General features: G+C 40.0%; 1 protein-coding gene across 2 annotated transcripts in view; it reads left to right on the top strand.

The window, feature by feature from the left end:
• Positions 1–12,707, top strand: part of TNIK (TRAF2 and NCK interacting kinase) — a 389,733-nt gene that overhangs the window by 75,862 nt on the left and 301,164 nt on the right. For both annotated transcript variants that reach the window (XM_004424740.3, XM_087440033.1), the window contains exon 2: positions 6,016–6,081. In XM_004424740.3, coding sequence (XP_004424797.1) covers positions 6,016–6,081 — 66 coding nt within the window. The remainder of the gene's footprint in view (positions 1–6,015; positions 6,082–12,707) is intronic.

The raw sequence follows: 12,707 nt of genomic DNA on the forward strand, positions 1-12,707 counted from the left end.
GGAGAAGGGGTGTCTAGAGTCTCATGATCCCTCCCAATCCCTCTCTTAATTTCATTTTCAGAGGGGGGAGGGGTTGGGAAGAATATGTATCGTCGTTTATGATGATAAGGAAGTAGGCATCCTAGTTATATATTTAGGTTTGCCTTTTTCAATCTTTGGGATTTAGTCTAGAGATGCTATTTACTGTTCCGGTAAATTCAGTATCATTCAGGGGACCTGGAAGAATTAAAGTACAGCTCAGTGACTGGGAATATTAACCCCTAGATTTTAAATCTCTCCACTCTGTTGCCAAGTCAGGCTCAAGCCTGCCAACGCCGCCTGAATTTCATCAGCTGAGAGAACAGAGAATTTATTCCAACATCCCAGGGGCCCCCAGAAGTTAATGTTTCTTCCCAAGTGTCTCACTGATTCCTAAAGAGACATCTCTTTGTCCATAAATACCTGACCCTGTTTGCTAAGTGGGTGGTGATATTGGTTAAAAAACAATAGGTTTTCTTTTATTGGCTTTATTAGTTGTAAATATGTAAAGTACAGACTGAATTTTTCTGTGGCATAGTCCTTGTATATTCAGTGAACTCTTTTTCAAAGAGAAAAAAAGAAAAGGAAGGAAGGAGGTTAATATTTATTGAAGCCCTATTATGTATCAGGCCCTGAGCTCATCCAGACCCTTTCACAGTCCTCACAGTAACCCTGTGAGGGAGCTAATATTGTCCCATTTTAAGGATGAAGAAACTGAGGCCCACAGCAGTTATGCAACTTGCCCAAAGGTGGAGAGCTAGCAAGTGGTAAATCAACGGCAGGAATTCTGATTCCGTGAAGCTGATGGAGTCGTGAGCGGTTAAGAGCTCAGGGTTTGGAGTCTGACAAGCTGGGCACCCATCTTGGCTCTGCCGTTCACTGGTGGTGTGACCTTGACCAAGTGCTTAATCTCCCTGTGCCTCAGTTTCCTCATCTGTAAAATATAGGTAATAATAGCACTTGATAGAGTTGTGATAATTAAATGAGCTTTCATGGAAAATGCTTAGAATAGTGCCTGGCATCTAAGTGCTTGCGAAATGTTAGCTATTATTGTGATTTTTATTATCATGACTAGCCAAATTTGCCTTTATCAGTATTTGCTGAAAAGCTATATTTTCTTTCATGGAACAGCTTGCCTTTTGACATGTAGTTATATTTCATTATGAAATAATGTAAATTATTCTACCGTAGAATTAAATTCCTTTTCAGCCTCCCAGCAAAGGTTAAGATCTGAATAAAGGCGTATGTAGCCAACAGGGATTCCTGACTTTGGTAAATGTCAATGATTTGCTCTTTTCTCCTTGGTGTATGTAACCTTCTTCCATGCTGCCCATCCTGGCTTTACCAGTAGCTAAGCAAACACAAGAGGGAAAATTAAGCTGATTCTTGTCTCTTAGCTTGCCTGTCTTTGTAACATGATTATTAGGTACAGCATCTTCCTGTGCATTGCATATGGCCGCGTCCTGGCCGCCTGTCTTCCCAGTGCACCTGAGGCACAGCTTACACCAACGGGCTTCACGGATTTTCTTTAGAGCTGAGAATACCATAGGAGCTAATGCGCATGCGACAGTTTTGTGCAAGTGGGAGTGGGGTAAGGGGGATGGATCGAGAAGTGGCTGGGACGGCTTGTCTAGATCGAAAAAGAAATGACGTAAGTTTGTTAGATCTTTGGCTCTGCATTCTGATCCCATTTTTTGTGACTTCCTCTACACATGTTATGGAGAATTGGGAGTGGGACATCAGCCTCATTCAGTAAATAATTATGTCTAGCAGTTATATGTTGGACACTGTGCTAAGTGCTGGGAAATACTAAGATAAATACGTTGCAGTCCCTGCTCTTAGGGCATTTGTAATCCATCAAGGGAGAGAAATGGAAGAGGGGGTAGCACTGTGTGGAAGCAGTTATCATGGAGCATGCGCAGTGTGCAGCGGCTGCAGCGAGGCGGTGGCGCTAATTTGAAAAAGGCTTCACAGAGGAGGGGACAAACTGGGCTTTCAAGGATGGGCTTGCCTGGTAGAGAATGGCAGAGGGAAGAATCTTGGCACAGACATGAACCAAGGCACAAAGACACGGCTGAGGGTGGTGTGTTAGGGAAATGGCAGGCGGGTTGAGATGGTTGGTTATAGCGCAAAATGATGGAACACGAGGCTGGGAATGAAGGCCGGCCTAAGAATGACAGGACCTCGACTTTCAATTTGAACCACAGCGTCTAGGATTTTGAAGTATGGAGTGTTGTAATTAGAAATGCCTATTTTAGAATGATCTGTGTGAAGGATAGATTGAAAGGAGGAAAGATTGAAAGTAAATAGTCTCAGCAAGAGATGATGAGACCTGTTGTGTGAGCGGAGTGGAGTGGATGGATATGGTGGACGTTTAGAGATAAAAACATCAGCACTTAGTGAACGACAAGAGGATGGAACCTTGGGGTCAGCCTACCTTTAAGGTATGGGCAGAAGAAACAGAATCTCTGTGAGAGACTGAGTGGTATGATGGAAGACAAAAGAGGGGATATATTTCAACAAGTGTGGTGGTGCTCAGCAGTGTAAATGCCTCATAAGAAGACCACTAGGACAGGACCGAGAAGAGACGTTCCAAATAAGAAATTGAGGTTATTGGTGACCCTTGGGAGAAATTGCTTTCGAGTCCTGCAAGAGTGGAGACAACAGCTGAATGCTTACCATGTTCAAGTCGTATCACTGTTTCATAAGAATGTAACTAACAATTATATGCATTTGTGTAAGGGAGTATTCACAGACTTCCAGCTCTCCAGGTACTTGGATTGGGGGTAGGGGAGAGGGAAACTGAGAGTCAGTGCTAAGTTCAGGTGTCCCTGAACAAGACATCTGCCTTCTGCTTTCTAGGGTCTAAGAGAGCCCCCTCCTTGCAAATACCATGACTCTAATCATGCCATGTTGTCTTATTACTGTCAGCACACTGTAGAAAGTAGATGTTTATAGACTTCTCTTCCACTTCCAAGCTAGTACTGATTTCTAGCCATGATGCCTGTAGTGGATGCTGTAGTGTGTCACCCAGATCCCCTCTCCACTACTGAGGCACTCATTGTCCACCTGCTGGGAGTGTAGGCAGCTAGTGATGCCTCTCACTTGGGAATCGTCCTCAGCTGAAGAGTGTTGCTTCACCCAAGATCATAACCTCTGGGATGGGGACTGGGGACAACCTACATGCAATGACTAGTCAATGGAGGTGGGGTCCAAAGGCCCCCATGCCTCAAAGTAGGATAATTTTGAAGAGTCATCCCAGCCCCAGAGCTCCTGTGGGATCAGATGTGGTTTTTGTTCCACTGCATTGTGGTTGAACTCTCCTTCTGCTCAGTCTTGTCCTTCTTCACTCCCCCCTGGTGTTGATTCCGAGGCACACCCCAGTTAACTCCCCGTGTGTAAATCTCAGCGATTCTCAGAGTCTTTTTCCTGATTCGATGGTTTCCAGTTTGGTGCCTACCCAAGGCAGGTCACCAAATTCTGTAGTCCCTCTGACCTTTGCTTCTGAGCCCCTTGGGTGTGTGCAGTGAGAAGAGCCTCTTTCTCAGCAACTGGAATGAAAGTCTAACCATTGAGCCCCCCTGGCTCCAGTTGGCTAGGCCATATGCCCATTAATGGACTAGTCAAGGAGAGGAAAGAGTCTAGAAGTCAGCTGCCCAGCTCCTCTTGAGACCTACCCATTAAACCCAGCCCTGAGGCGGGGTCTCTGAGGTGGAGTGACCCTTGGGTGTAGAAGCTGGTTCCTGCTCTGCACCCTGTTTCTGCTTCTGCCCTCCCCTTCCAACCTTCTTATGCTTCCCAGGCTCCTTAAGGCAGCTAGTAGTCACCGTCCTGCATCTCCTGTCTTTTGTTAATTTTTTGTAGTCAAGAAAAATGAATGTTGAAAACACAATCGACATATTTCAAGTAAATGTAGAACCTCTCTCAAAATTTGTTGCAGAAACATCACTGAGCAAACAAACTACTGAGAGGCACAGCTTAGAAACAAACAGCAGCTGCCGCCATTTGTGGGCTTTTTTTTTCCCCTTTTCCTCATTTCTTTCTAATTCCGTTTGTAATAAAACCTGCTGCTCTAATGGCCTCGTAGTTTAACAAACACGATTTTTCTTTCTCATCCTGAGGCCTCCCAGGTGGCCTTGATGGTGTCTTTTAGCTGTGGAGTCTCGGTCGACAGAGCTCCAGGCCCTTACCGTGTTCTCCTGTCTCCTGGTTCCATTTGGAACGTTCTGGACTTCTCGATCTGTCGGGACATGAGTCTGGAGTGTGGTTTCTTGCCCTTTTGGCTTTGTAACAATGGATAATGCTAATTTCAATCTTTCTCAGTGACTAAGAACTTCAACTGTTGGTTTTTTGTTTTCTGTTTTCTATGTATGTGGAATCTGAAGGCACATAGCAAAGGGCTTTCCTTGGGCTTATTTACTAAAGACTGTAACTTTAAAGAACTCTAACGTGTCACTTCAAACTCATCTGTCTCCTTCACCATGAACAGCAGCTCTGAAGCAGCCCTTCTCCCTTTAAATGCTGCTAGTGGTGTGGAATTCCTCAGCTTAAAAATGACTGCTATTAGATATTTATAGATTGCTGACTGTGTGCAAGGCGTGGTACTGGGCTGTCACTCTTCACCAGAGCTCTGCTGGGTAGATATCATCCCCATTTTATCTGCTGAGACACTAACTGATTCCGTTTTCTCTGGGAAACTGTTGCTCTCCAGGGTTTCCTGGCGTCGCACAGCCAGTCAAGGCAAACCTGGTATTCAACCCAGGTCTGTCTGCAACAAAGCTCAGGCCTTCCCCCTCCTGCCTCTCAGCCACCGTAATAATATATGGCACTGCTCTCAGAAACGTGTTGACTAGAGGTAGTAAAAATGCTTTTTAGATCAGAAGTTGCAGCCTTTATCATTTGTCCCTCAGAGTACCTTTTTAAAAAGTTAGTGCGTAACATTTAAAAATTAGGACATCTCGAATTAAACAAAATGTTCTGTTTTTCTTGAAAAACATCTTTAGCTCTGACAATATGTGCTCCTAGGTTGACATGACAACAATTGGTAACAGCCCTGCCCCCGCCCCTTAGAGGAGACAGGACTTCATTTACCCCAGGCCTCAGCTGGCCCATATTTCACTCTTGTACTTTATTTGCCTGGCCTCTGTGGACATTTAAGTTTGTGATTCTTGTTTTAGGCCTTTAAAGAAACAATTTCTGTCCAGTTAGGAATCAGTAGAGGTCAAGGTCCATTTCCGCCTCTGAGTTGAATTTTATAGGCTTTGATTTTTCTTTTCAACTTTTTGGGATGGTAATTCGGAGATAATAGCAGTAATTATTGGGCATTTATTGGGCACTCTAACATTTAGCTGACTCTGAGGGTTGGCAGACACCTGTTTGGTGGTGAGAACTTGCGTAATTCTCCAATTTAGTTGGTATTCTAAGTCCTGCGGGTACTCTGCAGGTACTGGAGAGGCAGCAGTGTAGAGAGGGGAGCCAAATCCAAAGAAAAGCATTCTGGGAGAGGTAGTTCTGTTGATTCTGTTTTCTTTGGGAAACTGTTGACTACCTTAGGTAAGATGGCTCCCCAGTACAGGAACACCCCTTTCTTAATTGCCAGTGTGGAACACAATGAGCAGCTCAGAAATTTCAAAGAGAAAGATCTTAAAAATTAGAACCCTCTCAGGATGATGAATCTTTCATTTTATCTATGGACCTGTGTGTTTCCATTTGACAGTGGGAAATATATTAATTCTTTTTTATTGTTTCCACGGAAGTCGTGTCTCCTTTTGTCTGATTTAAACACATCTCATAGAAATGTAAAATAGAAACAAAATGGATTTCAACTAATTTCATAGCTGCAGCTGCATTAAATTTTAATAGTATTTAATATTAACATATGAGAGTCCCCGAAGCTAAAGTTGTTCTTTATTTGCTTATTTTAAATAAGTATTTGCTTTTGATTAAGACAATGCCTAGAATATTGTTTTGAATTTTTGTTTGTTTATTTTCTTTCAGGACCCTGCAGGGATCTTTGAATTGGTGGAACTTGTTGGAAATGGAACATATGGACAAGTTTATAAAGTAAGTTCATTACGTTTGAACATGGCTTATGTGTGGTTTCGGTTCATGAATGCTGAATAACAGTGCTGTCTATTTTTGCTCATATATGCTTTTTTTTTTTTTTTTTTTTAAAGATTTTATTTATTTTTCCCCCCAAAGCCCCAGTGGATAGTTGTGTGCTGCAGCTGCACATCCTTCTAGTTGCTGCATGCGGGACTCGGCCTCAGGATGAACGGAGAAGTGGTGCCTCGATGCGCACCCGGGATCCGAACCCGGGCCACCAGCATCGCAGTGCGCGCACTTAACCACCAAGCCACAGGGCCGGCCCTCATATATGCTTTATGATAGATTTAAAACAAAATAATATACTTGTTAATTGACTCTCCATCTTTTCAAATGTATCTGTGGTCCCATTGCTTAAACTGGATTCTGGGATTTGGGCATTTCCTTTCATTGTATATTACAATGTTTATAGTGGACACATGAATTCTGATGTTGCATATTTGAAGCTCTTTTAAGTGCTTAGTTTCTGTGACTTAATCACTGCCAGAACTGGTTTTCACAGGAGCAAAGGATGCCATTTACTTCAGAAATTTAAGCCATTAAAGTATCGCAGCTGGAAAAGTAGATTTGTTATTGGCCTAGGACATGAGTTAAATGAGTTTAGTGAACAGTGTTAAGAGAAAACTGGCTACCTCAAAAAGCAAAGGCCTAATGGCAGCAATGACTTTTACAAGATAGGAAATAATTAAAAGTTAAACTTGAGTTTAGATTGAGCTGAGGAATAAGAAGCCCTTCTTGTCCTTTTACTAGTTTTTGCCTACAAATTCACGCAAAAAGTGCTTTTAAAAGATGTTTTCCCCAGTAAATAATCTTAAAAAAAAATGGTCATTTGAAAATGTGGGTTGATTTCCCTTCTGATTATCAAAAGGAAATGGAAATGAACTGTGTTTGGACTAAAACTCAGGGTTTTAGTGAATGAGCTATTGAAATAAATGCCTTCAAAACAAACCAACTGTTTCCTCATGATTATTTCTAGGGAAATATCCATCATTTTCCTGAGTGGTAGTGATATGGGATGGCATTTCCATTACAAATTATCTCTTTTGTTCTATTTTTAAAAATTCCTTCTTTGAGCCCTAAACTTCTCCTAGTTGATTAAAATTACTATAGAAGTCATCCAAATTATAGTATTTCCAGTTCTTCAGAATGTCAAAAGTATATATATGGTGTTCTTGAGAATCTGGTTTTTAAAGCACAATTGTAAATGGATACATATTTAAGCTGTTATTTATTGGGAGGTACCTTTTGGTGTCCCAGGGGAATATTTCTCTCTTGCAAGAAATGATTATTCTTAAGATGTCAGCTGCCTGTTATTAGACAGAATGTAGTCTACCTAAGCTGTTCACTTGACACTGATCCTGTCTGACACAAGAAAGAAATGTGTCTCAGCAAATGCTTTTAAATACTTTCAATGAAGATAATTAGGTTGGAAGATTGTGTTATTGCATTTTGAGAAATTGGATTGAACTTGTGAAATAATGTGAACCTAATGAATTCAGCTCTGATTTAGGTAGAAAATTACTTCTGATTTGCTGTCAATATGGAGGAACAACTCTGTAGTGTCCTGTTGGCTTTATGCTGCCATTTCTTAGAGCTTTTCCATTGTACCGTGCTTCCCACCTGTGGAATACACATTTGGGAGATGATTCACAACTTTGTCCGTTAATCCAAGAGGTGGATTTACATTCTTGCAAGAGAAGATAACAAAGCGATTCAATTAAGGATGAGGATGTTTGGAAAATCCAGAATTATCCCTAATTTCTTGTCACCTTAATAAAAGGAAAAAGAAACAAATGGCAACTGGTCTCCTATCTTTTTAGAGAGGAAAGATATTTACTAACTACACTGTTAACATTATTATTCTAAAGGGTGCCATTTTCTTAGTGGTTGATACAAAACGTTGGCCTCTCTCAAGCTGAGGGACGACTCTGCAAAGAATAGTCATGGGGAACACATTGGACTTTGGGACAGGAGACTTAGTGTCTTTTACCAGCCTGTGTATTGTTTTGTGGCATCACAGCTTTTCTGTGCATTAGTCAAATGAGAATATCGTTAGAAATATTCTGGAGACTTGTAATGCTTTATCTAAAGAATTGAAATTCCTTACCCGGTTAAGGGTTCAGTTTCTAGGCAACCAGCTGATATTAAGTTGCACACCTCGTGAACAGGGACACTTGGGTTCCCTGAGTCACTAATCCAGTTCTGCCATTGCCCTGAGTCGTGAGGGATTAAAGTTTAATAAAATAGCAAAATTTGAACTCAGATATAACTTTCTATACTTTATGTATATATATATATATATATGTAACTATATATACTTTAACAAATATACTTTATAGACCTAGAAAGAGATATCTATACAAAAAAATTCTATGATAAATACTTTCTTTACATTAAGTATTAAGCCTTTGATTTTAATTTTTTGTAAGTCCAGCTTTTGGTGTGCCTGGATTTCATAAAATGGGGAGTACTTTTATGAACAAGTATATGGACATAATCTTTATTTTATGGAAAGATTCATCATAAGTGTCCTTTTGTAAGTTGTTTTAAAAGAGTCATAATATAATTTTATTTACAAGTAGTTTTTAAGAAACATGCTTAATAGAATAAACAAAAAGTATATGTAGACATTAAGAGAATATGTCCTGAAGTATATCAGCATATAGCCACATATATCTGGATGTGGAAATATAAATATGTTATATAAAGGTCATTTAGTAACGTTTAGCTTTTCAAATTTGCTTCTACTCTTACTCCCAAGTTTAGTTTGGTCTGTCTGTCCTTGGAAGGCTAGATTTGTTTATCTTTAGCATTTTGGTCCTAGGTGGTCAAGTGGTAATTCAGTATCTGTTTTTTACTTTATTTACTGGACAGAATACATAAATAATAAAGAGTTGTGATTCTCTCTCAGGGCTTTTAATGAGGAAACCATCTTCCTGAGCCCAGGGCTCCCATTAAAAAACAAACCAACAAAAGGCCACATACCTGTCTGCTAAAGATTTTGGCTGTTTATCAGCATGCCACCTATTAGGAACCTAATGGAATACAGACATGGTTTTGTTAAAATAGAGTAATTATTTTAATAAGTCAAAATAATTGCTTAATGCTCACTGCTTAAACACCACTAAATCTTAGCCACAGATTTCAAATGCATGTTAGTCTATCTTCTTTCTTAATTTGCTCTTTTCAAATATATATTGGTTATTACAGGGATGGAGACATACTTTATCCCAGTGTGACAATGTGAATTGGGAATATGGTCGATTCCTCAGTATCTTTCAGGTTTCTCTTGAAACCTCAGTAAGCCTGTAAAATGTGAAGTAAAGAGGCCATCTTCGTGTTACAGAGCTCGTGAGAGAGAGCACTGTGAAGGAGTGAGTGTGTGTGTGTTTTCAAAGGGCACAAGGGTCCTCATATGTCATCTAGTCCAGTCATTCCTCTGCCGCCTGTTGTTCAGCCCATCCTTGATCACCTCCGGTCACATGGATCTTATTACCTCCTAGTCAGTCCATTTTCCTGCAACTCTCTTTAAATATTCGTTATCATGTTGAGCTGAGATTCTGCCTTTCTAAAATGTTTACCATTTCAAGACCATTCCAAACCCTTAGAGCTATTTAAAAAAGTAAATTAAATCTTCTTCCACAAGAACATAGTCCTTCAGATATTTGAAGAAGACTTCTCCCCCTAATACATACTTGTGTCTTTTATTCTCCAGACGATATAGCATAGCTTTGGTTGCTTAAGTAATTCTTCATATGACGTAGACCTGAGGGCCTTCATTGCCCAGCTTCTGTCTTGAAACTATTCTAATATATTGCTAAAAATAATACTTTATATTTTAAAATAGTTTTCTATTTTGTAAAACATTTTGTGTATATTATCTTATTTCTGATTTAATTCCTGTAATAATTTCATGAGAACCTTGTTCTCACCTCACCGTCTTTATAGTGACAGTTCCCTCTGCCTAGAACACTTTTCCCCCAACCCTCTCATGACTGGCTCCTTCTCCTTTAGGTCTCAGCTCAAATGTTACCTCCTTAAGGAAGCCACTTTTCATCCCTGTATCTAATACAGCCAGCCATTGCCTCTGCCTCCCTCCCCTGTAGACTTTCTCTTTCATAAATCAACCTGTTTTATTGTCTTCATGGCACTGCCACCGTCTGAAATTATCTTACTTCTTTGTTTATGTATATTAAACCATTTAAATGCATGAAAAAGGAAAAATAAGAGTAGGGACCTCATCTGTCCAGTTATCACTGTATCCCCAGTCTGACGCATAGGAGATGGGTTGACTGTTGTGGGGCCCAGAATTGAGCTGTTTTCCTTGATAATTCTTTTTTCCCAGTTCCCAGTTCCTAGTTTTTTCAGCGTTTCCCATAAAATATTAGTCTGTTTACTTCAAAAATGCATATTTGCACAAAAGTAATCAGCAAAATGCTCTACCTATTTTTTATGGTGGGAGGTAGATGTGGATTGTATGTTAAATGAATTGTTGATAGTCTGTAGAAGCAAGACCCATGCTGGAAATTTGAAAAATAAGGCCAATCAATTTCCTGGGGTTGAGACTTCTGGCAGAAGTTCTCAAACTTTAGTGTGCAAGATGAATATTTGGGAAATTATTAAAAATGTAGATTTCCAGGCCCTACCTCTGAAATTTTGATTCAGTAAGTCTGGAGTGGAGTCCAGGAGTCTGCACTTCTAGTAAGTACATGGGTTCATTCTGATGTCCAGGGCCCTGGGGCCACCTCCAGAAATGCTGCTAACATGATTGTAGATTATCCTGTTGTAGGGCAGCTTGAGGGAATGCTAATCCTAATGTTTTCTGTAATCATCTACTTTAGGATTTCCATGCTGACTCAAACTTGCATAAACTGAGAAAAGTGAAAAACGTAAAGATCTTGAGCTGAGATGTGATGTCAACCAGTTTGACGTACTCATTCAGAGATTTGACTTTCAGTGTTTTCACTTGATGTGCTTGTGATTACAGTTTAAGGTTGTTCCTGAATAATTCAGCTCAAGACCTGAGAATCGATGGGGTCAAAAATGACCTTCTACACAAAGAATATAAGCCTGTTGCATGAGATTTCCTCAAATCTATACATTATGATCTCTTAATTAACCTTCTGTTAAAATAAAATAAAAAATTTTAATAGTAAGGTTATTAATTGTCTTGAGATGAAGGTGATTCTGTGACACTCAGGGTGCAATGTAGCTTTTCACAGTCTGTTCTAATGAATCATGAATTGTACTATTCACTTCTTGTTTGATGAGGAGTGAGTGTGGGAGAATGTTGTGTTTCTTGATAATGGTGGTATTTGTTTCTTTAATCAAGATTTTCCAATATAAAGAATACATTCTTTCACATTTGTTGAGTGCCAATGAAAAAAGCCCTGTGCTTTGTGTGGGAAGAATGCAGAGTCTACTGAGGTGGTTCCTACTCTACGTAGTGTGCAATCAGATTATCTAATCAAGACTCTGAGTGCCTTCTGTGTGCTAAAGGTTTTCATATATGTTGTCTTGTTACTCCTCATGATTTTATAGGGGAGGAAATTAAAGCATATTTATTAAACCACATTATCACTCCAAGGCAGGGTTTCTTAACCTCAGCACTATTGACATTTTGGGTCAGATAACTGTTGTGGGGGGCTCTCCTGTGCATTATAGGATGTTTAGCAGCATCCCTGGCCTCTACCCATGAGATACCAGTAGCACTCCCCAAGTCACAGCAAGCAAAAATGTCTCCTGGGGGGCAAAATTGTTCCAAGTTGAGAACCACTTCTTTAAGGATAAGACAAAATAGCAAAACTCTTAAAATTGAGGTACGAACAGAGACAGTGGGAGTGTAGAATATGGAGCCATTAGTGCCGTCCAGGCAGAGTGGGGACCTGAATGGACTGTAGGAGGAGGATTTGGAAAAAACCTAGAGGCCTTGGATTTGCACATCTTGGAGTGTAATTTAGCATGTTCATAAGTGGAAAGGAGTGTAGTAAAAAGGACTCGAGCAGGACTGAGCTGGATTCCCAGTCTGGTTCTGCCTCATTCTAGTTGTGTGAAGATAGCTAGCTTATTCTCCGAGTCGGATTTCTTCATCTATTGTTAATAGTACAGCATAGGGTTGTTATGAAAACTCAAGTGTAATGTATGCAGAAGCCCTGAGCCCAGTGCCTGACACACTCAGGCACTCAGAACCTTTTCTTCTTCCCAGACACATGTGCCACTGGGAGCCTAGCTTACCAGTTCTTTCCGTGGTCTTGTCTTTGTAGAAGATTTTATGATCTGAAAGAAACATTCATAGAAGATGAAGTCAGAAATACACTTATCTTTGTGCTTCACCTTCTACCTTTGATTTCTTAGTATTTATGAATGCTCAGAATTGCATTATTTACATTAAATCCAATTCTCAATACTTATTTGGAATTTGGTGATATAATTACCATTTGGATTCTATAGTCATCTTTAGTGTTTAAAAAAAAGGCCAATTTCTCAATAACTTGTAAAGAGAAGGTAGATTATTAGAGGAAATAACAAGAACTGATTGTAGCACGCTGGAACTTTTGTCAGATGAGAGTGATTTTTTTTTTTTT

Source organism: Ceratotherium simum, chromosome 15 (genome assembly GCF_057802395.1).
Source record: "Ceratotherium simum simum isolate JZ-2026a chromosome 15, ASM5780239v1, whole genome shotgun sequence".
NCBI classification, from domain to species: domain Eukaryota; kingdom Metazoa; phylum Chordata; class Mammalia; order Perissodactyla; family Rhinocerotidae; genus Ceratotherium; species Ceratotherium simum.